At 49.1% G+C, this 22,502-nt stretch overlaps 1 protein-coding gene across 2 annotated transcripts in view; it reads left to right on the top strand.

Moving 5' to 3' along the window:
- CCDC50 (coiled-coil domain containing 50) overlaps window positions 1-21,667 on the top strand; it is a 50,649-nt gene extending 28,982 nt beyond the window's left edge. The window contains exons 5-12 of one of the 2 annotated variants that reach the window (XM_081190321.1): window positions 875-992; window positions 4,649-5,437; window positions 10,568-10,686; window positions 12,402-12,446; window positions 15,308-15,412; window positions 16,247-16,326; window positions 18,793-18,893; window positions 21,094-21,667. In XM_081190321.1, the coding sequence (XP_081046447.1) occupies window positions 875-992; window positions 4,649-5,437; window positions 10,568-10,686; window positions 12,402-12,446; window positions 15,308-15,412; window positions 16,247-16,326; window positions 18,793-18,893; window positions 21,094-21,113 (1,377 nt within the window). In that variant the 3' untranslated portion in view covers window positions 21,114-21,667. The remainder of the gene's footprint in view (window positions 1-874; window positions 993-4,648; window positions 5,438-10,567; window positions 10,687-12,401; window positions 12,447-15,307; window positions 15,413-16,246; window positions 16,327-18,792; window positions 18,894-21,093) is intronic. The other variant, XM_081190322.1, reaches the window with a different exon arrangement.
- The last annotated feature ends 835 nt before the right edge of the window (window positions 21,668-22,502 follow it).

The raw sequence follows: 22,502 nt of genomic DNA, 5'->3' as shown, positions 1-22,502 counted from the left end.
TGTTTTATCACTTATAAAGGCCTTATTGATTTGTTAATCATATGATAAGTCCCACGCTGCAGTTGTGGTGTTTAGCTTATTGTTTTAGTTGTCAGTTTGTTAATAGTGGTTTAAAGATTGCAGTTGTTTTGCTGGTGATTTAAAAAAATATATATAATATGATTTATGCTGCACTCGCCACGTGCTGCTGTGTTACTGTTATCTGTAGTGTATAATCTGTTTTGGGGTTTGTTTGAATGAAAAGCGGCGTTAGAAATACAATCCATCCGTCCCTTAAAAGCCAAACACACCCATGCTCCTGTCCAAAAAGGCAAAATAATAATAATAATAATAATAATAATAATAATAATAATAATAATAATAATAATAATAATAATAATAATTAATAATAATAATAATCCCCCACCCATCTGGGCGGCTCCAAACAGAATGTTAAAAACACGATAAAAGATCAAACATTAAAAACTTCCCTAAACAGGGTTGCCTTCAGATGTCAGATGCTTGTTTATCTCTTTGACATCTGATGGGAGGGCGTTCCACAGGGCGGGTGCCACCACAGAGAAGGCCCTCTGCCTGGTTCCCTGTAACTTGGCTTCTCCCAGTGAGGGAACCTCCAGAAGGCCCTCAGTGCTGGACTCATCCTGGCAGAACGATGGGGGTGGAGACGCTCCTTCAGGTCTACTGGGCTGAGGCCGTTTAGGGCTTTCAAGGTCAGCACCAACACTTTGAATTGTGCTCGGAAACGTCCTGGGAGCCAATGTAGGTCTTTCAAGACCGGTGTTAGGTGGTCTTGGCGGCCGCTCCCAGTCACCAAAGAACTGGCAAGAACGTTCTTTGCGAAAATGCCAGGGTTTGACCTCCTTCCTTCCTTTAGGACATTGCTCGGATCCTGCAGCAGAAGGAGCTTCAGGAAGAGAAGCGTCGGAAGAAGCCCCACCCAGAGCCCTTGCAGAAGAGCACTTACGATGAGGGGTACTACCCGGAAAGCAGAGGTAAGCGGGACGTCCTCTAGAACCAGGTGGTTTGGGGGTCCTCACCGCAGACCCAGAAGGCTCTACATTGCATCTTTGCCCTCTGGCCTTCCAGCCCGGGAGGTTTTGTGTCTGCTTGTGGATCGCAGCAGACGCCAGAGCTGCCTCCGCCAGGACTGAACAACTCTTTGAACTCTGCTGAATTTCCGAAACCTCCGGTGTGCCTGTGGACCTGTTGTTGCTACTGCCAGGGCTGCAGGATGTTCCCTCCTCTTTCTGAGCTGAGCTTTGCTTTGAGAAGCACAGGTGGTCATCTTGGGGGCTGAGGGATGTGCTTCAGGTGGGATGTGGGGCTCTCGCGCAGCTCCCGACCCCGCCGCTGCGGGGGTTGAAACCGTAAGGGGGAGCCCCTCATAGCGTGGACCCCCAGGGGTCCTCTAGCCCAACCCCCCCCCCAACGCAGACCTTGGCACTGATGCCGCCCTGTGCCCCATCCTGGCAAGGTGTGTTCTCCCGCTTTTATTCTGGGAAAGCGCTGGAGGTTTCTGGCATGACGAAAAATCAATTATTTTTGGAGGAGGACGGATGCAATGAGAGCCGGACGGATCCTGAATCGGGGACGCTTGCGGGACTGCCTTTCTGATCACCGCCAAATGTGTCGTCTCTGGAAAGATGATTGCTTCAGACAAGAAATTGCAGAGGCTTCTCTTCTCTGAAATGCTTTTGCGATCAAACACGGTGTGATCCTGAGGGTTTCCGTGGGCACCAAATTGCTGATTTGCTTTCTGGTTGCTGGTGGCGGGTGCCTCTACCTTGCCCTCGTTCGCACATCTGCACAAACCTCTTTTCCTCCAGCTTGCGTGTGTCGGGAGAGCAGAAAGTTCTTGTTGAGGTCTCTTCCTGCTTGCTGCTGCTCAGAAACCTAAGAGGAAAGTGCTGGATCAGGCCAAAGGGAGCTCCTCTAGTCTAGCATCCTATTCTCACTGTGGCTACTCTGATACAACAATGCGTTGCCAGCACAAGCGTGATCTCTTTTAACGCCATCAGGGATGGTGGCCATCTCTGCCTCCTGAGAGAGGGAATCCTAGAATTGCAGAGTTGGGCGTAGGGCCGGGTGATATCTGGTTTTCAACATCGCAATAGATCACCAGCTAAACATCGCGATATATTGATATGTCACAACGACTGAAATAAGGACCTATGCACAGGCATCGTCGGGCTTCGCGGTTTTTCCTGCATCGTGAGCTTTGCTGACGCCCGCTCTTGCGATTTGCTGCCCTCTTCACGAGACAGGGGAGAGCTGAGGTGGCAGAGTTAATGGGCTGCAGGAATCGAGAGTAGCCTTAGCAGGCTTCACGGTTTTCCCCACAATGTGATTTTTGCATTGCACAAAATTAGGAAACTCACATCACAATACAGTGGTCCCTTGGTTCTCAAACTTGATCCGTTCTGGAAGTCCGTTCCAAAACCAAAGTGTTCCAAAACCAAAGCGCTCTTTCCCATTGAAAGTAATGCAAAATGGATTAATCCGTTCCAGACTTTTAAAAACAACCCCTAAAACAGCAATTTAACATTTATTTTACTATCTAACAAGACCACTTGAAAGCAGTAAACAATGTACTGCAGTCACACAGTCAATCACTCGGTAGCTGAACTGGGTTCCACACAGTCACAAAAACAAAACAAAAAAGCCACAAAAAACCACAAAATAAATAGCAAAAACAGACAGACCTCGGTGTAACGCTCAAAATGGAAGTGTGGCGCTCAAACTGGAACACTGACTTCCGGGATTGCAGTGTTTGGGTTCCAAGTTGTTTGAGAACCAAGGCGTTTGAGAACCAAGGTACCACTGTATGGGCTTCAAACCAGTTTTGGATGATATATCAATATATCACCCGGCCCTGTTGGGTGGGATCCCATAGGTCATCTAGTCCAACCCCTTGCAAAGCAGGGAGTTCCATAGTTCGTGGTGGGTTTTCCCACCCAAGTGGAGGAAGAAGGGAACCCCCCTCCCATTTCCCTCTAGATTTGCGCTTCTTCTTAACAAGGCAGCCTCAACCCACCAAATATTCCTCCGGCGCAAGCATCTTTTGCATGCGAACTAATAATGCTTCCTTAGACTAGAGTGGACTCAAAATATCACATTAGCCTGCTAACCCAATACGGCCACCTTTGGTTGCGTCGCCATCATCACCCACCTCTCCTGCCACCAGGGATGGAGATCCCTTTAGAAGGAGTCGCTGGAGCCTGAGCCTGTGAGCAGGGCTTGAACGATGGCTCCTCTCCCCGGTGAAGGGGGCCTGGGGTGCCTTCTGAGCTGCCATGGAGGTCCAGCCGTGAGCCAGAAAGGGCAGCGGGGAGCCTGGTTTTCACACTGGGCAGCCCCTGAACACCACCCCTCTCAGAAATAAAAATTATTATTATTATTAATAATAATAATAATATATTATTTATACCCCGCCCATCTGGCTGGGTTTCCCCAGCCACTCTGGGTGGCTTCCAACAGAATATTAAAATACAATAATCTATTAAACATTAAACGCTTCCCTAAACAGGGCTGCCTTCAGATGTCTTCTAAAAGTCAGAGAGTTGTTTCTTTCCTTGACATCTGGTAGGAGGGCGTTCCACTGGGCGGGCACCACCACCGAGAAGGCCCTCTGTCTGGTTCCCTGTAACCTCACTTCTGGCAGAGAGAGAACCGCCAGAAGGCCCTCGGAGCTGGACCTCAGTGTCTGGGCTGAACAATGGAGGTGGAGACGCTCCTTCAGGTCTACTGAAATCCAGAGCCCCGACTCACGGGGAGAGACCGCAGCTCAGGGTTAGAGCACCTGTGTCTCTACCTGAAAGCAAATGGAACCATACAATGGCAAAGTTGGAAGAGTCTCCCCAAAGATCATCTAGCCCAACTTGCCCCCGCAAAGCAAGAGGCAGTGGGTCCGTGGAAGACCCCCCTCTCTGCTTGAGACCTTGCCATTCAGAGTAACAGTATGGGGCTTAGTGGACCAAGGATTGGACTCTGTGTATCCCCCCCCCCCACAATTTTTTATTAATTTTCCAAAATTTTGAGCAAACAAACAAACATACATACATCTGAGCTATACTTAATCCAATCTTAGTAACATTGTTAAGTGACGTCCTCAAATCCCCCCGGCTGAATTTCAGTGTATATCATTTTTCCAAAACCAATTTTCTCATATAATTAACTTAATGACTTAACATCTTACTTTGTTTTCATTTTGACTTTAAACATATTCTTCTCCAACATCACATATTTAAATCCTAAGACTATCTATTATTTGCAAGTTATTCCAGTTAAGTTATCTTAACATATTTAACTAAATAGTCTTTGAATTTCATCCATTCCTCCTGGTACTCCTCCTCCTTCTGGTCACGGACTCTTCCAGTCAGGTCGGCTAGCTCCAAAAAGTCCATCATCTTCATCTGCCATTCCTAACGATCGGACTCTAATTAAGGCAGCTTCCAATCTGCAGCATTAGCTTTGCTTCCTTTGCATGCTTTTCCTCATCCGCCTCTGCGCCTCCCGGCCTTTCCTTTGCTGCTGCTGCTGCTCCTCCTTCTGCCGCCCCCCCCCCGTTTGCTTGCCATTACGTGGGCTGTTAACCTGTGTGTCACTAACCCATCTCGCTTGTTTGTCTCGCCCCCTACCCCTTGCTCAGACCGCTCGTGCGGGAGCCCCCGGGAGAAGGCTAGACCTCGCCGAGCCCAGAGCGGTGAGAGGGAGCCCCAGAGGCCGAGAGAACCCCGACGGGGACCCCCTCTATTGTCCGAGGGGCTGGACTTGGAAGTCCTGGGAAGCTCCTCGGAAGCGAGGCAGGCCGGAGGCGGCCGGAGGGAGAGGCAGGACAGGAACTGGGGCGGCCAGGAGAGGCCTCGGAGGCCTCCTTCGGACACGGAGGAAGAAAGCCGTCGGGACGGAGACCGCGGGGAAAGGAAGCCGTCCAGCCAGGAAAGACATTGGCGGCCCTCTTCGCTCGCGCTGGACGGGGAGGTCCAGCCCCACGCAGGAAGCGGCATGGGGCGGAGAGAAAGGAGGCCAGGGAGCCGAGAGGGTCGCCACAGGACGCCCCCTTTTCCGCTGGACTGGGAAGATGAAAGGGTGCATCTAGAGAGTGGTGGCCAGCCCCGTAAGCCCCGGGAGAGGCAGTCCCCTAGCTCAGAGAGTTCCCCGCAGCCGACACACCTGAGCGCCGTCTGGGAGGAAAGGCACCGGCTGGGCCGCAGCTGTTCCCCAGACCCGGATCGCCACAGGCGACTACCCCGCCAGGACCGGGAGTCGCCCAGGCCTCCCTCCCGCGACCCCAGGCTGCAGGACCTGGAAGCACCAGCACCCCGGAGAGGCGGCAGGAGGGACGGAGAAAGGGAACGTCGCAATGGGGCCAGCGCCTCTCCCTCCTCGCACTGCGGGGAAGACTTGGGAGCGGTTGCCCAGCACCGTAAGGATCCAGGTAACAAGCGCCCGCGGTGGGCACTGATTTCTGGTGAAGGCACCCCTGCAAAATCTCTCCTCCTCTGGTTCTGTTGGAAGTTAATTCAATTTAATTTACGCAAGCTTGGTTCTAATTTTAGCCTGTTGCTGTTTTAACTTTTCCGAAGTTTATTGTTGTTGGCTTTTCTCGGCGGTGATGTTATAGCTTTTACCTTTTTTTTATAAACTGCTCTGAGATGGTGTTTGCTTGTCTTTTTGACATTCGAGCGGTGTATACATTTCACGAAATAAATAAAACGGTTCCTGCTTAGGCAACCCACAAAACATACACCGGGTAGAGAATCCCAGCTTTGTTTGCGTGAAAGTCTCTGGCTTCAGGTAGGAACACGTTAAGTGCAAATTTGTGCGGCATTCGTTTCTGTGGGTTTTTTTTAAAAAACCAAACCATCAGAGTCTAATTCTGGCCCCGTTAGTAATGTTCTGCATATTTCATATGTGCTGGAGAACTGTCAGATTCCAGCTGAAGGAACCTTCCGTCATTCTGAGATTATATATATATATATACACACAAATTTAATTTGTCTCTGTTTGGCTTTCCTGGTTCATTTTCCCTCCAAGCTGAAACAGAAGACAGTCTTGAGCCTGAAAACAAAGGCCGTTCTGTCAGACTGGGGCGGAAGATGCAACAGGCCTTATTTTTCCACACAGGAGGAAAAAATTAGGCGTTCTTGGCTCCCATGCCGACTCCAGATTCGCTTCAGGCCAAGCACTAGCAGATTGCAAACCAGCTTAGAACGGTATACTTAGGAAAATCGTATTCCTGCCGCGATGCTTTTCCTGGTTCCGCAGTGACATTTTAATCGGTCGCTATGTCTTGAAAACGGCTCTGCTTTGGATGGTTTTGCAACATTAGCGCCGGGGAGTTTTCTGCTGCTTAATGCCCTCCTCTGTCGCTCCTCCATCATTTGTATTGTGCTGAAACTCAGGCAGCTGCTTCCCAGATGATAAAAACACACAGGCCCCCGCCCAGAGCAGCTGGCGGTCGTGAAACGGCACTGATTCGAAGACTCGGAGGCTGCACCCCGCAGCAGAATAAAGCCGGTTTTCCAAGTAATACTTTGGAGCAGGCATGGACGGAGTCTTGTCCTCTTGGTGGCTGTTATGCTGGGATCCTGTTCAGCATTGCGAGGGATCCCAGAGCCAGTAAGGTAGAAGTTTGTAAAAGGATTCATGACATGGAGAAGCTGGACGGAGAAAGCTTTTTCTTCCTCCTTGCAATGGCTGTGCAAGTTGGCCATTAATTTTTAAAATCCTCATAATAGGCTTAGTGACAATGCTTAGCCTCCTTCTCCAGCCTTCCAGCTGTGTTGAAAGGGTCTGGTGGGAGTTGTAGTCTGAACATTGTGCAGGGTTTTCCTGAGTGTTCAGCAAGTGCTTTTCTCTGTATTTGCTGGAACAACGACCTTGCAAGGTAGGTTGGTCAAAAGAACAACTCTGGGCGAATCCCAACAAAATCTCAAAAGCACAACAAAACGTCTTCCTCCGCAGGGCTGCCTACAGATGTCTTCCAAAAGTCAAACAGTTGCTTGTTTCCTTGACATCTGACGGGTGGGAGTTCCACAGGGCAGGCAGTTAATTCCACAGGGTGGGTACTCTTCTCGCCCCCATGTTGCAGGTGCATGGCGGATGGATTGATCTTTGCAATTTTCCACACAAACAACACGCACGCTGTTTTCGGTGGTATTTCCCCTTTCAGTTTTTGCGATGTTTGCCGTGGCTGAAAATAGCTCCCGTCTATCTGTGAGCAGATGCTTGCATCCTCTTCCTGCTGCTGCTAATCATAGCTGGCTCCCTGTTGCAACCCGAGACTTCGCCAGGGCTGTGCGGAAGAAGCGCCGAAGCCCCCTTCATCGGCCTCTTTGCACACTTACGGAGCTACCGTATTTTTCGCTCCATAAGATGCACCTGACCATGAGACGCACCTAGTTTTTAGAGGGGGAAAGCAAGGAAAAAAATATGCTGCGCAGAGCATGTAAGCGGCTCTCGCTTTTCTTGCTTTAAACCCTTCCCTCCTTCCTCCCGCTTCGCTGAGAAGCCAGCAGAGCAAGAGCGATAGCTGCGCAGCGCCTCTTCTGCTGGCTTCCCAGCAAAGAGGGACAAGGGACGAAAGGGAGCTCTTACAAGGGAGCGCTGAGCAGAGCCTGGCAGTGGCTCTTGCTGGCTTTTCCGGGAGGTGTGGGAAGAGACAGAGGGCAGCCTGGAAGTCCCTTCTCCCTCCTCAGGGAAAAGCCCCATAGAGCCGCACACACGCTCCACGCGGCTCTTTAAAGGGAGTGCTGAGCAGAGTCTCCCGCCTGCATTCGCTCCATAAGATGCACACACCTTTCCCCTTACTTTTTAGGAGGGGGAAAGTGTGTCTTATGGAGCGCAAAATATGGTACTTTCCGGCAGGACTTATTTAAGACTGTGCGTTCCTTCTGCACCCCGGGTGCTCCTGGAGGTTGGAGCGAATCCCTCCAGCCTGCCTGGACCAGTTTTAAAATTATCTTCCACCCCAGCCATCTGCAGCCTGAGCGCATGAGAGCACCTGTGGCCCACCTGGGCCAGCACCCTGTTTTCACAGTAGCTGACCAGATGCCCTAAAGGGAAACCCCAAAACAGGATCTGAGCACGAGAGCCCTCTCTCTCCCTTCCTGCCTTTTCCGGCAGCTGAGATCCAGGAGCACGGCTGCCTCCGATTGTGGAAGCAGGGCAGAGCAGTCGTAGCTAGGAGCCGTTCATAGCCCTCCTCCGTTTATTTGTCTAAAGACCCCAAAGTGCACAGAAGACCCCTGGCTGCCCCACATGTTTCGAGTACTATAACTCTCTGTGACGGGTGACTTGCAATTGTGTGCACACATTCATAGAATTGGGACCACCAGGGCCATCTAGTCTGACCCTGGCAACGCAGGGCTCTTTGTGTCTTGTGTCAGGAGTCTTGTGTTCCACCAACTGAGCTATCTGGAAGCCTCTCAACTGGGCAGAAAGTCGCCCAGGTAGTTGCCTCCTGCTGAGTCAGACTGGCCCATGCAGTTCAGTATTGTCAGCACAGGCAGGCAGCCATTTCCCTCCTGGGTTAAATAATAATAATAACAACAACCGCAATAACAACAATAACAAAATCATTATTTATACCCTGCCCATTTGGCTGGGTTTCCCCAGCCACTCTGGGTGGCTCCCAATGAAAGATTAAAAATACATTAAAACGTCAGACATTAAAAACTTCCCTAAACAGGGCTGCCTTCAGATGTCAGATGGTTGTTTATCTCTTTGACATCTGATGGGAGGACTGCTAGGTGGGCAGGAGCAGGGACCGAGCAATGGGAGCTCACCCCGTCACGGGGATTTGAACTGTCAGCGATTCTATGATTCTATGATTCTAAGTCCAAGAGCCTCAGTGGTTTACACCACAGCGCCATCCACGTCCCTGTTTTATCACTTATAAAGGCCTTATTGATTTGTTAATCATATGATAAGTCCCACGCTGCAGTTGTGGTGTTTAGCTTATTGTTTTAGTTGTCAGTTTGTTAATAGTGGTTTAAAGATTGCAGTTGTTTTGCTGGTGATTTTAAAAATATATATATAATATGATTTATGCTGCACTCGCCACGTGCTGCTGTGTTAAGAATAAGAATAATAATATCTTTATTGTCATTGCCCCCTTCGGGGACAACAAAATTACTTGACTGCTCCATAAAAGCACTAATTAAGCAATACAGTATAAAACAGCAAGGGAGATTAGATGACTTTCAAAGTCCGGGCTTCCCATTCAGGGCTGAGATCGCTCTGGAGAAGAAGCTGTTCTTAAGACGACTCGTTCTTGTCTTCATCGTCCTGTATCTCCGTCCCGACGGCAGGAGCTCGAAGAGACAGTGACCAGGATGCGATGGATCTTTTACTATGTCCAGGGCCTTCCTATAATGCCTTACTGTTATCTGTAGTGTATAATCTGTTTTGGGGTTTGTTTGAATGAAAAGCAGCGTTAGAAATACAACCCATCCGTCCCTTAAAAGCCAAACACACCCATGCTCCTGTCCAAAAAGGCAAAATAATAATAATAATAAATGATAATAATAATTCCCCACCCATCTGGGTGGCTCCGAACAGAATGTTAAAAACATGATAAAAGATCAAACATTAAAAACTTCCCTAAACAGGGTTGCCTTCAGATGTCAGATGGTTGTGTATCTCTTTGACATCTGATGGGAGGAGGTTCCACAGGGCAGGTGCCACCACTGAAAAGGCCCTCTGCCTGGTTCCCTGTAACCTCGCTTCTCGTAGGGAGGGAACCGCCAGAAGCCCTTGGAGCTGGACCTCAGTGTCTGGGCTGAACGATGGAGGTGGAGATGCTCCTTCAGGAAACTGGGCCTTTGAGGCCGGTTTTAGGCCAGAGGCGTTTGCAGCCTTGCCTGGAGGTGCTATTGGAGATTGAGCCTTCCGCACGCAAGGCAGGGGCTCTGCCGCTAAGATTACGGCCCTTCCCTGACTTCTGGACCAAGGTGGGATAGCGTAGGTCAGTTAAGGAGGAGGTGTGTTCCATGGAGAAAGTTGCAGGTGGGCAAAGCCTCTGCCTGCGTCCCTGGAGGGATGCTCTGAATTGGAATAGATGGACCAACATCAAGCATCTGTTCAGGGCTCTGTGCAGCCCCCTTTTGCAGCCTCTGGTCCCCCAAAGCAGGAAGACACACAGAACATAAGCAGATCCACACAGTCTTCGTAATTTGCGTTACAGTGGTACCTCGCAAGACGAAATTAATCTGTTCCGCGAGTCTCTTCGTCTTGCGGTTTTTTCGTCTTGCGAAGCACGGCTATTAGTGGCTATTAACGGCTTAGCGGCTTTAAGAAAATGGAAACAAACTCGCAAGAACTAGCAAGACGTTTCGTCTTGCGAAGCAAGCCCGTAGGGAAATTCGTCTCGCGGAACGACTCAAAAAACGAAAAACCCTTTCGTCTTGCGCATTTTCTGTCTTGCAAGGCATTCGTCTTGCGAGGTACCACTGTCCCTTGGTGCAGAACTATTTTTTTATTTGTGTGGGTAGCTCTGAATTTAGCTGCCACATTAATTGTTTCCCCTTCTGTGACTGAGGAATGTGGCTTCTCGTCTCTTAAGGAACAAAAACGCGGGGGACGAAGGATGCCAGTTACCACAAAGGCCGCCCGGCAGCCCCCCAGGACCAGGAGCTGTACGATGCAGAGATCGCCCGGAAGCTGCAGGAGGAAGAGCTGTTGGTGAGTGGGACGGATTTGGGCTTCATCCCAGAGACACAGAGAGAGTGTTTTGGGGGTGGAAGTGACTGAGTTTGGAGCACTGAGCAGCAATCAGTAACAACAAGCAGCGCTGGGTACCATTAAGTGTTTCAGCAGCACATGTTTCACTGTGATGCAGCAGCAAAAAAGCTAATGCGATTTTAGGCTGCACCAACAGAAATCTAGTGTCCAGATCGAGGGAAGTCATAGTCCCACTCTGTTATGCCCTGGTCAGACCACACCTGGAATACTGGGTCCAGTTCTGGGCGCCACAATTTAAGAAGGATGTTAACAAGCTGGAAGGTGGGCAGATGAGGGTGACCAAGATGATCAAGGGTCATGAAGCCAAGCCTGATGAGGATTGGTTGAAGGATCTGGGGGTGTTTAGCCTGGAAAGGAGAAGGCTCCAGAAATAATACGATTGTTGTTGTTTAGTCGTGTCCGCCTCTTCGTGACCCCCTGGACCAGAGCACGCCAGGCCCTCCTGTCTTCCACTGCCTCCCACAGTTTGGTCAAACTCATGCTGGTAGCTTCGAGAACACTGTCTCACCATCTCGTCCTCTGGCGTCCCCTTCTCCTTGTGCCCTCCATCTTTCCCAGCATCAGGGTCTTTTCCAGGGAGTCTTCTCTTCTCATGAGGTGGCCAAAGTATTGGCGCCTCAGCTTCAGGATCTGTCCTTCCAGTGAGCACTCAGGGCTGATTTCCTTCAGAATGGAGAGGTTTGATCTTCTTGCAGTCCATGGGACTCTCAAGAGTCTCCTCCAGCACCAGAATTCAAAAGCATCCATTCTTCGGTGATCAGCCTTCTTTATGGTCCAGCTCTCACTTCCATACATCACTACTGGGAAATCCATAGCTTTAACTATAAGGACCTTTGTTGGCAAGGTGATGTCTCATTGCCCCTTCATGGATCACTACCTTGCCGTGGTGAAGGGGCATGAATAACTCAGAGAAGCTATGAGCTATGCCGTGCAGGGCCACCCAAGATGGACAGGTCATAGTGGAGAGTTTTGACCAAACGTGATCCACCTGGAGCAGGAACCGGCAAGCCACTCCAGTATCCCTGCCAAGAAAACTCCATGGACAAAGACAACAGACCTGGGAGACCAGGGTTCAAATGCACCACTCAGCCATAAAGCTTAGTAGGTGACCTTAAGATGCTGTCTAGGTTTGTCATTGCTTTTCTCCCAAGATGCAGGGGTCTTTTAATTTCGTGACTGCTGTCACCATCTGCAGTGATCATGGAGCCCAAGAAAGTCAAATCTCTCTCTGCCTCCATTTCTTCCCCTTCTTTTTGCCCGGAGGTGATGGGACCAGTGGCCATGATCTTCGTTTTTTTGATGTTGAGCTTCAGACCATATTTTGCGCTCTCCTTTTTCACCCTCATTAAAAGGTTCTTTAATTCCTCCTGACTCACCAGCACCATAACCTCCTTCAAATATCTAAACAGCTGTCCCATGGAAGTTGGAGCAAGCTTGTTTTCTGCTGCTCCGGAGGGCAGCCAGAGGGTGGGTCACCTAGTCCAACCCCTGCAATGGCGGACTCACAGCTAAGCCATCCCTGACTGGCCAACTTCTGCTTAGAAACCTCCAGTAAGTCCTAAAAGGCTTCAGCTGGAAAGAATCGCAGCTGACCAACCATGCCTGGGTTTCTTGTTTCATAAAAGCTCTTGTTTTTCCTCTTGTCTCCTCTTCAGGCCAGCCACGTGGACAAGAGAGCAGCGCAGGTCGCCCAGGACGAGGTAGGCATTTGCATATGCAAATAAGGGAATGGGGCGTGTCTGCCTTTGGAGCCGAGGAGGCAACTGGCTTTCTGAGATCTCGCTTCTTAGTGGAGCTCCAACTCCAGTCTCTTCCCACTGATCCCCCTCCTTCCCCCCCTTTGTGTTCAAGCTCAGGCTTGCAAATATCTCTGCGCAGGGAGCCGGCCTACAGCTCTCCCCTTTGCATCCTGCCATTGGCTGCCTCTCTGCACTGCCCCCCCCCAAAAAAAAGCTGGCCTCGCTCAGAGCCAGACCCAAACCCTTCTTCCCCCATGCAGGGAAGGGGTCCTGGCAGACCCCCCTGTGTTGTCGTGGTGCTAGGATACTCTTTGTTGACCTGCCGCCTTTCAGCCAAAAAGGCTCTCTGCAGTAAATATGCATGTACAGTGGTGCCCCGCAAGACGAATGCCTCGCAAGACGGAAAACTCGCTAGACGAAAGAGATTTCCGTTTTGGAGGTGCTTCGCAAAACGAATCTCCTATGGGCTTGCTTTGCAAGACGAAAATGTCTTGCGAGTTCCTGCGGGTTTTTTCCCCTCCCCCCCTTTTTCTAAGCTGCTAAGCCGCTTATCAGCTGATCCGATAAGCCGCTGAAAGCCGCTAATAGCGCTAATCCGCTAATCCGTCAATGGGCTTGCTTTGCAAGACGAAGAAACCGCTAGACGAAGAGAATCACAGAACGGATTCTTTTCGTCTTGCGAGGCACCAGTGTAGATACAAAACGGTGTGAACGATGAGAATTGAACTGGGATGCAAAAGCAAGCAGTGAAAGAGATGAAAGCATTTCAACGGTAGTAAAAAAAAAACCCCGAATGTGTCCATGCTGCTGCCCAAAAGGTGAAGAACATTCCCCACAAAAATGTGAAGATGAGAGTCTTTGCCTTACGAGGGTCTCTGGCGGGGGGGGAGAGGAGCAAGGCAGGTGGGAATGTCGGCAGCCTTCGATGGGAAGCCTGCAGCCTTCCATGTGGCTTCGCCGCTCCCCAAGAAACTTGTTTTTGGTGGTGCAGGGAAGACAAACCATTTTCCTGCAGGCTGGAGAGGCGCCCAGGAGAGTTTTCTGGCCGATGGAAAGTGCGTGGAGGGCAGAGCGGTTGGGCGGATGCAAGTCTAGGGCCAGGAGGGGGAGCGCAGCCCTAACAACGTACCTGGCTGCAATCGGACACATGTGGGTCTTTTCTGCACTCCAGTTGCCAGGGTGGTGAATCCCGGCTTACCACTTTTGTTCTCCATTGGGAGCCATTTTCTTGCGTGTAAACAGGGGTCCCTGTCTCGCTCCCCCAAGCAGTTCAGATCCTAGACCCCTTTGGGCCCAAATGTCTTGCTTTCAGCTAGCCAGTCAGGGGACCCACGGACGTGGTTGGAGTCCCGCTCTTGCATCAGCCTCAAACCCCGAGGCCAACGCTGCAACTTGTCCCCCGGTGTGGGAGGCCGTGGTTGTGGCCGAAGGACTTGCCTCTGTTTTGTTCAGAGGCTGCAGCAGTTGCCCAGTTGGGTTGTGCCCTGTAGCCACACGTAGTTAAACTGTGGAACAGCCCCTCGGGTGGCTTTGAAAGACAAATTCGCGGTGGGTAAAGCGGTCAACTTGCTCTGCCCCCGTGACCGGAGGCGGCGATGCTTCTGAATGCCAGTTGCTGCAAACGGTCGCACCATACAGTTCGAAGGGACTCCGGGGGTCATCTAGTCCAACCCCTGCAATGCAGGATTCTAAATTGAAGCATCTTTGACGAAAGCTTTTCTGCAGGAGGGGAGAGCGCAGTGGGGCTGAGGTCCTGCTTGTGGGATTTCCTTGTGGGAGTGGCTGGCCACTGTGAGGAGGAGCCCAGCTGCCTGGCCTCTTCTTAGCTCCTTTTAATTCCTAAATGGAGCCTCCATGGACAAAGCCAGCCTACCTTAATCATGGTGGAGAACAAGAGCGGCAGAAGGCTCTTCCACTTGCATCCTGCTGGAGAGTTTCGGCCCCTGTGAATATGCTGGTCCAGGTGGGTCCCTCGTGGGCCAAATCCAGCTGCCGAGCTCCTTGTAACATTCTATCTATCTATCTATCTATCTATCTATCTATCTATCTATCTATCTAATTTTTATTAGTTTTTTTAAGATATCATTTTCAACAGTAATTAAACATACTTTTACATCTTATTCAAATTTTTGACTTCCATCAGTCCTGTCTGAAAATTTTCCAAGCTAATCTCTCAGTATGCATTTCTTACTCTCCCTATTACATTTCAAACTCATAACCAATATCTCTATCTTTTTCTACTTTGTAACACTTTGTATATTTCTCCTTACAAAACTTCTTGTAATCCTACTAGCGTAATTTGTTGATTACAGTTGCTCTTCAAATAATTCATATACTTCTTCTAATCTTCTGTAAATCTCTGGTCCCGCAGGTTTCGAATCCTTCCTGTCATTTTGTCCAATTCTGCATAGTCCATTAATTTCGTCCGCCATTCTTCTTTTGTCGGAATTTTTCCTTGTTCCCATTTCTGGGCTAACAATACTCTTGCTGCTGTTGTTGCATATAAAAACAATTTAACATCTTGCCTATTAATGTCCTGACCTATAATACCAAGTAAAAATGCTTCTGGTTTTTTTAACAAATGTATATTTCAACATCTTTTTCATCTCATTATATATCATTTCCCAGGAGTTCTTTACATTTTTAGGTTCCCACCACATATGATAAAATGTTCCTTCTTTTTCTTTACATTTCCAACATTTATTATTTGTCTTATACATTTTAGCTGATTTCACTGGTGTAATATACCATCTATACATCATTTTCATCATATTCTCTTTCAAAGCATCCTTGTAACGTTCTTATCGTGCTGTTTCCGCTAGGAAATAGCTCGCCTGTTGCTGGCGGAGGAGAAGAAAGCTTACAAGAAAGCCAAGGAACGGGGAAAGTCTTCTCTGGAGAAGAAGAGGCAGGAACCAGACTGGAAGGTGGGTGATGAGTCCTGAGTTGACTTTGTCTCTCTTTGCCGGGCGAGGAGATGTCCGTGCGGAGCTCTCCTACGATGATTGATTTAATCTGCCCAGGGCAACCCAAAGCAACTTACAACTAAACCAATAGACAGCAAACCTGCACAGGTACGTTAAAACCAAGAGGAAAGAGAAATCTATTAAAAGTATCCCCAAGGCCAAAGGAATTACAGTGGCACCTTGGTTCTCAGACTTAATCCGTTCTGGAAGTCCGTTCCTAAACCAAAGCATTCCAAAACCAAGGAACACTGCTTTCCCATAGAAAGTAATGCAAAAGGGATTAATCCGTTCCAGACTTTTAAAAACAACCCCTAAAACAGCAATTGAACATGAGTTTTACTGTCTAACGAGACCACTGATTCATAAAATGAAAGCAATGAGCAGTGTACTGCAGTCACACAATCAATCAATCAGTCGCTGAACTGGGTTCCCCACAGTCACAAAAACAAAAACAAAAGAGCCGCAAAAACGCAAAATAAATAGCAAAAACAGACAGACCTCAGCGTAACACTCAAATCGCAAGCGTAACACTCAAAACAGAGCACGTTCAGCTTCTGAAAAAAGTACGCAAACTGGAACACTGACTTCCGGGGTTGCAGTGTTTGGGTTGCAAGGTGTTTGAGAACCAAGGTGCCACTGCAGTCTGATCCTCTTTTAAAGGCGTCCCAGTTGGTGGCCCTTGCTGGCTCCTGGGGGAGGGAGTTCCACAGGTTAACTCTGCGCCACATGAAGGAGGACTTTATTTTGTCGTGTTCCGGTCTGAGCTGACCGCCCTCCTCTCTCTCCTCTCCCCAGCACGACTCACACGAATCGGTGCGCCCGAGGTCAAGGGAAGGTCACGAAGGTCACCGGTCCAGAAGCGACAAGCCAACGAGGTGAGAGGGATCCCCGATCAGTGATCCAGGAGTGCAGGTGGGGAAGCCTCATCTGGTCAAATGGCCTCAGATGTAAGCAGGGCACGATAGCGGTGTGATTACAGAATGCACTTTTTGGTTTGTGTCTCCTTCATCTCCATCTCTTTAAGGCTCTTTAAGCTCTGCCCTCCAGATGTTTGGGACTACAACTCCCATCGTCCCTAGCTAACAGGACCAGTGGTCAGGGATGATGGGAATTGTAGTCCCCAAACAGCTGGAGGGCCAAGTTTGGCCATGCCTGCTTTAAGGGGTTGGACTTTGCAGTTTTGTGATTCAGTTATCTATCTCCCTGCACATAGAAAACTAGTAATTATAATAATAATTTATTATTTATACCCCGCCCATCTGGCTGAGTTTCCCCAGCTACTCTGGGTGGCTTCCAATCAAGTGTTAAAAACAATACAGCATTAAATACTAAAAACTTCCCTAAACAGGGCTGCCTTCAGATGTCTTTTAAAAAGAAGATAGCTGCTTATTTCCTTCACATCTGAAGGGAGGGTGTTCCACAGGGTGGGCGCCACTACCAAGAAGGCCCTCTGTCTGGTTCCCTGTAACCTCACTTCTGGCGGAGGGAACTGCCAGAAGGCCCTTGGCGCTGAACCTCAGTGTCCAGGCTGAACGATGGAGGTGGAGACGCTCCTTCAGGTATACTGGACTGAGGCCGTTTATGGCTTTAAAGGTCAGCAGCAACACTTTGAATTGTGCTCAGAAACGTACTGGGTGCCAATGTAGGTCTCTCAGGACCGGTGTTATGTAGTCTCGGCGGCCGCTCCCAGTCATCAGTCTAGCTGCCGCATTCTGGATTAATTCTAGTTTCCGGGTCACCTTCAAAGGTAGCCCCACGTAGAGCGCATTGCAGTAGTCCAAGTGGGAGATAACCAGAGCATGCACCACTCTGGCAACACAGTCTGTGGGCATGGAGGGTCTCAGTCCACATACCAGATAGAGCTGGTAAACAGCTGCCCTGGACACAGAATTGACCTGCGCCTCCATGGAAAACTGTGAGTCCAAAATGACTCCCAGGCTGCGCACCTGGTCCTTCAGGGGCACAGTTACCCCATTCAGGATCAGGGAGTCCCCCAAACCCGCCCCCTGTCCCCCCAAAACAGTCCTTCTGTCTTGTCAGGATTCAACCTCAATCTGTTAGCCGCCATCCATCCTCCAACCGCCTCCAGACACTCACACAGGACCTTCACCGCCTTCGCTGGTTCTGATTTAAAAGTATGTCAGGTAGAAGGGAGTCACCTTCTCCCTGGCACCTAGCTTTCTAAGTGCAGGGAGGAAGGTTGAGCCAGAGGAGATTCTACCTGCAGCGCACGTCATGTGGCGGGTAGCTCACCTCAGCAAAAAGTTGCCCTGCTTCCCTCTCAAGCTATACAACCAGATTGCCAGCAGCTCACAATATTGTGTCGTGCGCAACCGCTGGCGCTTCGTTGGCATCGTGTGAATGTTTCGCAGAGTCCTTTCTGTGCACGGTGTTAGGTCCCCTTTTACAGATGGACTGAGGCTGAAATTGATTTTTAGCAGACGGCAGTTCAGTCCTGTTTGCTTCATAAAATTTGTTTCGTAAAATTTACACGCCGCTTGATTGTAAAGGTCAGGGGAGCAGAGACCCTCAAAGCAGTTGACAAAGAGAATAAATCAGTAAGATGACCTGCAAAAAACAAGTACCGTATTTTTTGCTCTATAGGACGCACCGGACCATAGGAGGGGGAGAACAGGGAAAAATTTTTTTCCTTGTTCTTCCCCCTCTAAAACAAGCCTCTGGAGCGCAGCGGGAGTTGCCTTGGAAGCCTGGAGAGCGAGAGGGGTCGGTGCGCACTGACCCCTCTCGCTCTCCAGGCTTCAGTGGAGGCAACCCGAAGCCTCTGGAGCGCGTGGGGGGGGGGAGTTCCCGCTGGACTCCGGAGGCTTCAGGTTCTTTTTGACCTGCTCTTTGGGGCTGGCGGAGGGAAGCACTGCTTTCCCCCACCACCAGCCCCAAAGAGCAGGTTGGGGAACAGCGCAAAGGCTGTGCGCAGCCTTGCCGCTCCCCCCCGAGCTTGTGGGGCTGGTGTGTGGGGGAAGCGCTGCTTTCCCCCACCGCCAGCCCCAAAGATCCCTGAAGCTTTTGGAGCGCAGCGCAAGTTCTGCTGTGGAGGCTCCAAAGGCAGCGCTCCGTCTCCCTGTTCTGGCTTTGGGCTTAGCTGCGCAGCCTGCATTCGCTCTATAGGACGCACACACATTTCCCCTTAATTTTTGGAGGGGAAAAAGTGCGTCCTATAGAGCGAAAAACACGGTATTTAAAACACTTTAAAAAGTGGTTGTGAGGGGGAGAACCACCTGTAAGCGGACCCTTTGGGGGAAAGGTTTTGCAGCGTCAACCTTTTGGGAGCAGGCCGGCCGACAGATCCTTTTTCCAAACCATTTCCCTGCTCTCTTTGCCAGGCCTCCTCCTCCACCCTCTGAGGATCTGGACCACCTTTGTAACCTTACAAGCCAGCAGAACTTGGCGCATCAAACACCCAGACCAGAGCCTTCTCATAAAGGTGAGGGGGGCAGCGCCCCCACCCACTCGGGGGAATAGCGGCACTCCTTTTCGGTCTCCAACTTGCTTATTTTTGGGGTGCTGTTGGCCCATCTAGATTGAACATCTGATACCCTTTCAGACGTGTTGGTTTTTTTAAAAAGGTATTTATTAAAGTTTCCAATTTTTTGGAAAACATAAAGAAAAAACAAACATAAAAATATTAAAAACACATACATTTCACAGCTTTCTTATAACCTATTTCCCCGACCTCCTCATACCTCCCCTTCTTGTATTCCCAGTTTAAATTGTTTATACAGCAAATCCTTATCTCAAAGCATTACAGCTTAAAAAAAAAGAAAAAAGAAAAAGATAGAGAAAAGAAACACCTTATTTTCTCTCCAACATCTTAAATTATTATAACTTTAAATTCTTGCTTACAAAAAGAAGCTCGTTTTATCATAATTACAGCTTTAAACCACCTAATTTCAATCCAGCATCATTCAACATTCCTTAATTTTGCAATATTTTTGCAAATAGTCCTTAAATTTTTTCCAGTCTTCTTCTGCCGACTCTTCTCCCTGGTCACGGATTCTACCCTTTCAGACGTGTTGTGGGGGAGGCTGTGGGTTATTGACCTGTTTCTCTTCCTGTTTTTATTATGTATTTTTGTTGGGGGTGGGGCAGGTTTCTTGTATGCTCATGCTGTGAACAGCCCAGAGATCTACGGATGAAGGGCAGTAGACACATTTAATTAATCAGAATAATAGTCCAGCATCCTGTGGCCCACCTGATGCCCGAATGGAAAACCAGGAAGCAGAACAGAAACAAAGGAGCTCACTCCTCCTGGGGCAACCCAGACAGAATTGAATTGAATTGAATTGAATTGAATTTCCAATCCAACCCAATATTATTTTAATAACTAAAAGTCTGTGCTGATGGAAATGCTGATCTTTCTCAAGGGAGGGACCACCAGAGTCTCCTCCCCACAAACACCCCCCCCCCCGAAACCGGGCAGATCTCTTTATCACAAGGCCGGCTGAAGGGCCACTGCAACGCCAGCAGTTCCTCTCTCCCTCAGGGATTCACCTCCCTCAGCGCTGTCCGCTCGGACTGGCAGCAGCTCCCCAAGGGTTTGGCCCTCATGGGCAACAGCGGCTATTGAACCCCGAGATCTCCGGAGCCTGAGCTGCGCCCCTTCCCCGTAACCTTTGGAGCTTTCCCAAGGAAGGAATAAGCTGCAGCTGTTTCCTTTCTGCCGCTTGCGCAGGGGTTTTGCGGAGAGGTACAGAGGTCCCGCTGCAAAATTTTAATTTATTTATTTATTTGAATTTGCATTTTATTTATTTGTTAACATTCTTATATTACATCAGTAAACGTCATATTACATTACAGGACTTACTATAATATAATTTCCAGAATGTTTACAAAAATTATATACAAATTTTATATACTTAGAAAGAAAATGAAAGAAAAAAAGAAAGAACAAAGAGAAAAAAACAAAAACAAATCTCCCCCTCAAATGAACGTACTCTTACTATTGTATGTTTCTTTACATATTATCTAATACATTCCTATATCAATATGTGCTCTTAGTCTTATTCCTCAACTCAGTCTCACTCCAACGTCAATCAAATGCTAGCATAGATAGCGAAACTTTACTGTATTTTTGAACATGTTTTATATCTATCCCACTTTTCCATAAATTTTTGTTTTGAATTGCCTCTCAGGGTATTTGTTAACTGCGCCCTTTCAGCAAATTCTTGTAGCTGCAAGCTGCAAAATTTAAATTTGAAGTGTCGGCCTCTTGAGAAAGCCTCTGCCACGGGCCATCTCACCCGCAAGCAGGAAAGGGAAATGAGATTCGAGAGCTCTGTGGTCTTTTAAACAGGAAGGACTGATTTAAACTTGCCGATACGCTTACCTAATTTATTTATAGAAATATTTATATACTGCTGTTTCATACAGATATCAAAGCAGTTTTAATACAAAGGTACAGAAGGGAAGCCACGCAAAAAGTTAAAACTGGGCCCCAGTTAATTTAGATGTAAGACGTTTTAAGAACTGCAACATGTTCCTGCGTTCTTTTTTAAAACATGTTGATATACGGCACTAAAATAATAGCATCTTTGTTTTCCACAAGAGCTGAAAGGTTTGTTGCTCTTCTCAAGACAGCGAGGGGACTGAAAGCAAGTTAATATTTCTCTTTCTTTCATTTGCAGGTTACCACTATAAGCAGTAGGACGAACGAGGCAAATTTTTTTTGCTGATACGGACTCTCTTCTGTAGCAAACTTTGCTGGAATCCTTCCTGGAGATCTCCTGGGTTCCTTCCAGCCTCCAAGGATCTCCCAGGGAATGGCCTCCTTCCTGAGCATCGTGACGTCCACAAACAGTGCCTCTTCTCCAGTTCATTGAGTTTCTCCCTTGGCGACCTCCCTCCGGTCTCCTGGGCAGGGCAATTAAATCTGGCTTTTGTGGGGCAGCTTTTTCACAGCCCACCTCTCCCGTCGCGCATTTCGGTTTTGGGATCACGTAGTGCCATCTTCCGGCCGCCACTGCCCAGCGAGGATCTCGTGGGGCTGGGAAGAGGGCAGCCGAAACAAGCCCAGGGTCGTAGGGTCGAGAGGGATCCCCAAAGGTCATCCAGCCCAACCCGCTGCAACGCAGGAACCACAGCTTTAAAAAATCCCCGACAGTGGGCCGTCCAACCTCTGCTTAGAAACCTCCCGTGAAGGAAAGCCCACTACCTTCATGATAAATGGAACAGGGGAGACTCCCCAGCGAGGAAAAGCGATGGTGTTTGGGACTCTTTTAATGGGGGGAAAGTGTGATGGAGATTTCCCCTCCTTTGCGGAGACCGTGGGGACAAAGAGGTTTCCCACTCCTCTCGTAATTCTAGAACCCAAACGCCTCTGACTGAAATTTGGGAGATTTCAGGGCAGACAAAGAGGAAGCGGTTACAGTGGTACCTTGGTTCTTGAACTCCGTCCGTTCCGGAAGTCCATTCAACTTCCAAAACCAAGGCATGGCTTCTGATTGGCTCTGGAAACAATGCCGACAGCCGAAACAGACATTCGGCTTCCAAAAAAATGTTCGCCAACTGGAACACGTACTTCTGGGTTTGCAGGTTTCAGGAGCCGATTTGTCCACCAGCTAAGCCGTTCGGGAACCAAGGTAGCGCTGTATTCACGCAGCACAAATTTGAAACAGAGCATCGGCTCTCCCAGTATCTAGCAGTGGCCATGAACTTAGATGGCTTTCAAAGAGGGGTCGACATAACGCAGGAGATGCTCTGAGTACCATATTTTTCGCTCCATAAGACACACTTTTTTCCTCCTAAAAGGTAAGGGGAAATGTGAGTGTGTCTTATGGAGTGAATGGCGCTGCGCAGAGAGGGAGAGCTGCGCAACGCCCGCTCAGCGAAGCAGGAGGAGGAACAGAAGGAGACCCTTCTGTTCCTCCTCCTGCTTCACTGAAGGGGCGCTGCGCAGCTCTCCTTCTCTGTGCAGCGCCTCTCCTGCGAAGGAGAGGCACTGCGCACAGAGGGAGAACTGCGCAGTCCTTCAGCGACGCGCCTTTCCTGGCTTCTGCCTTAGCCGTGCGCAGTCTCTTCGGGCAGGGGAGCCTTC

This window comes from Podarcis bocagei (assembly GCF_964188305.1).
Source record: "Podarcis bocagei genome assembly, chromosome: 4".
Taxonomy (NCBI): Eukaryota; Metazoa; Chordata; class Lepidosauria; order Squamata; family Lacertidae; genus Podarcis; species Podarcis bocagei.
Note: the sequence above shows the minus strand (reverse complement) of the source record. Positions and strands in the feature narration are given on the sequence as shown.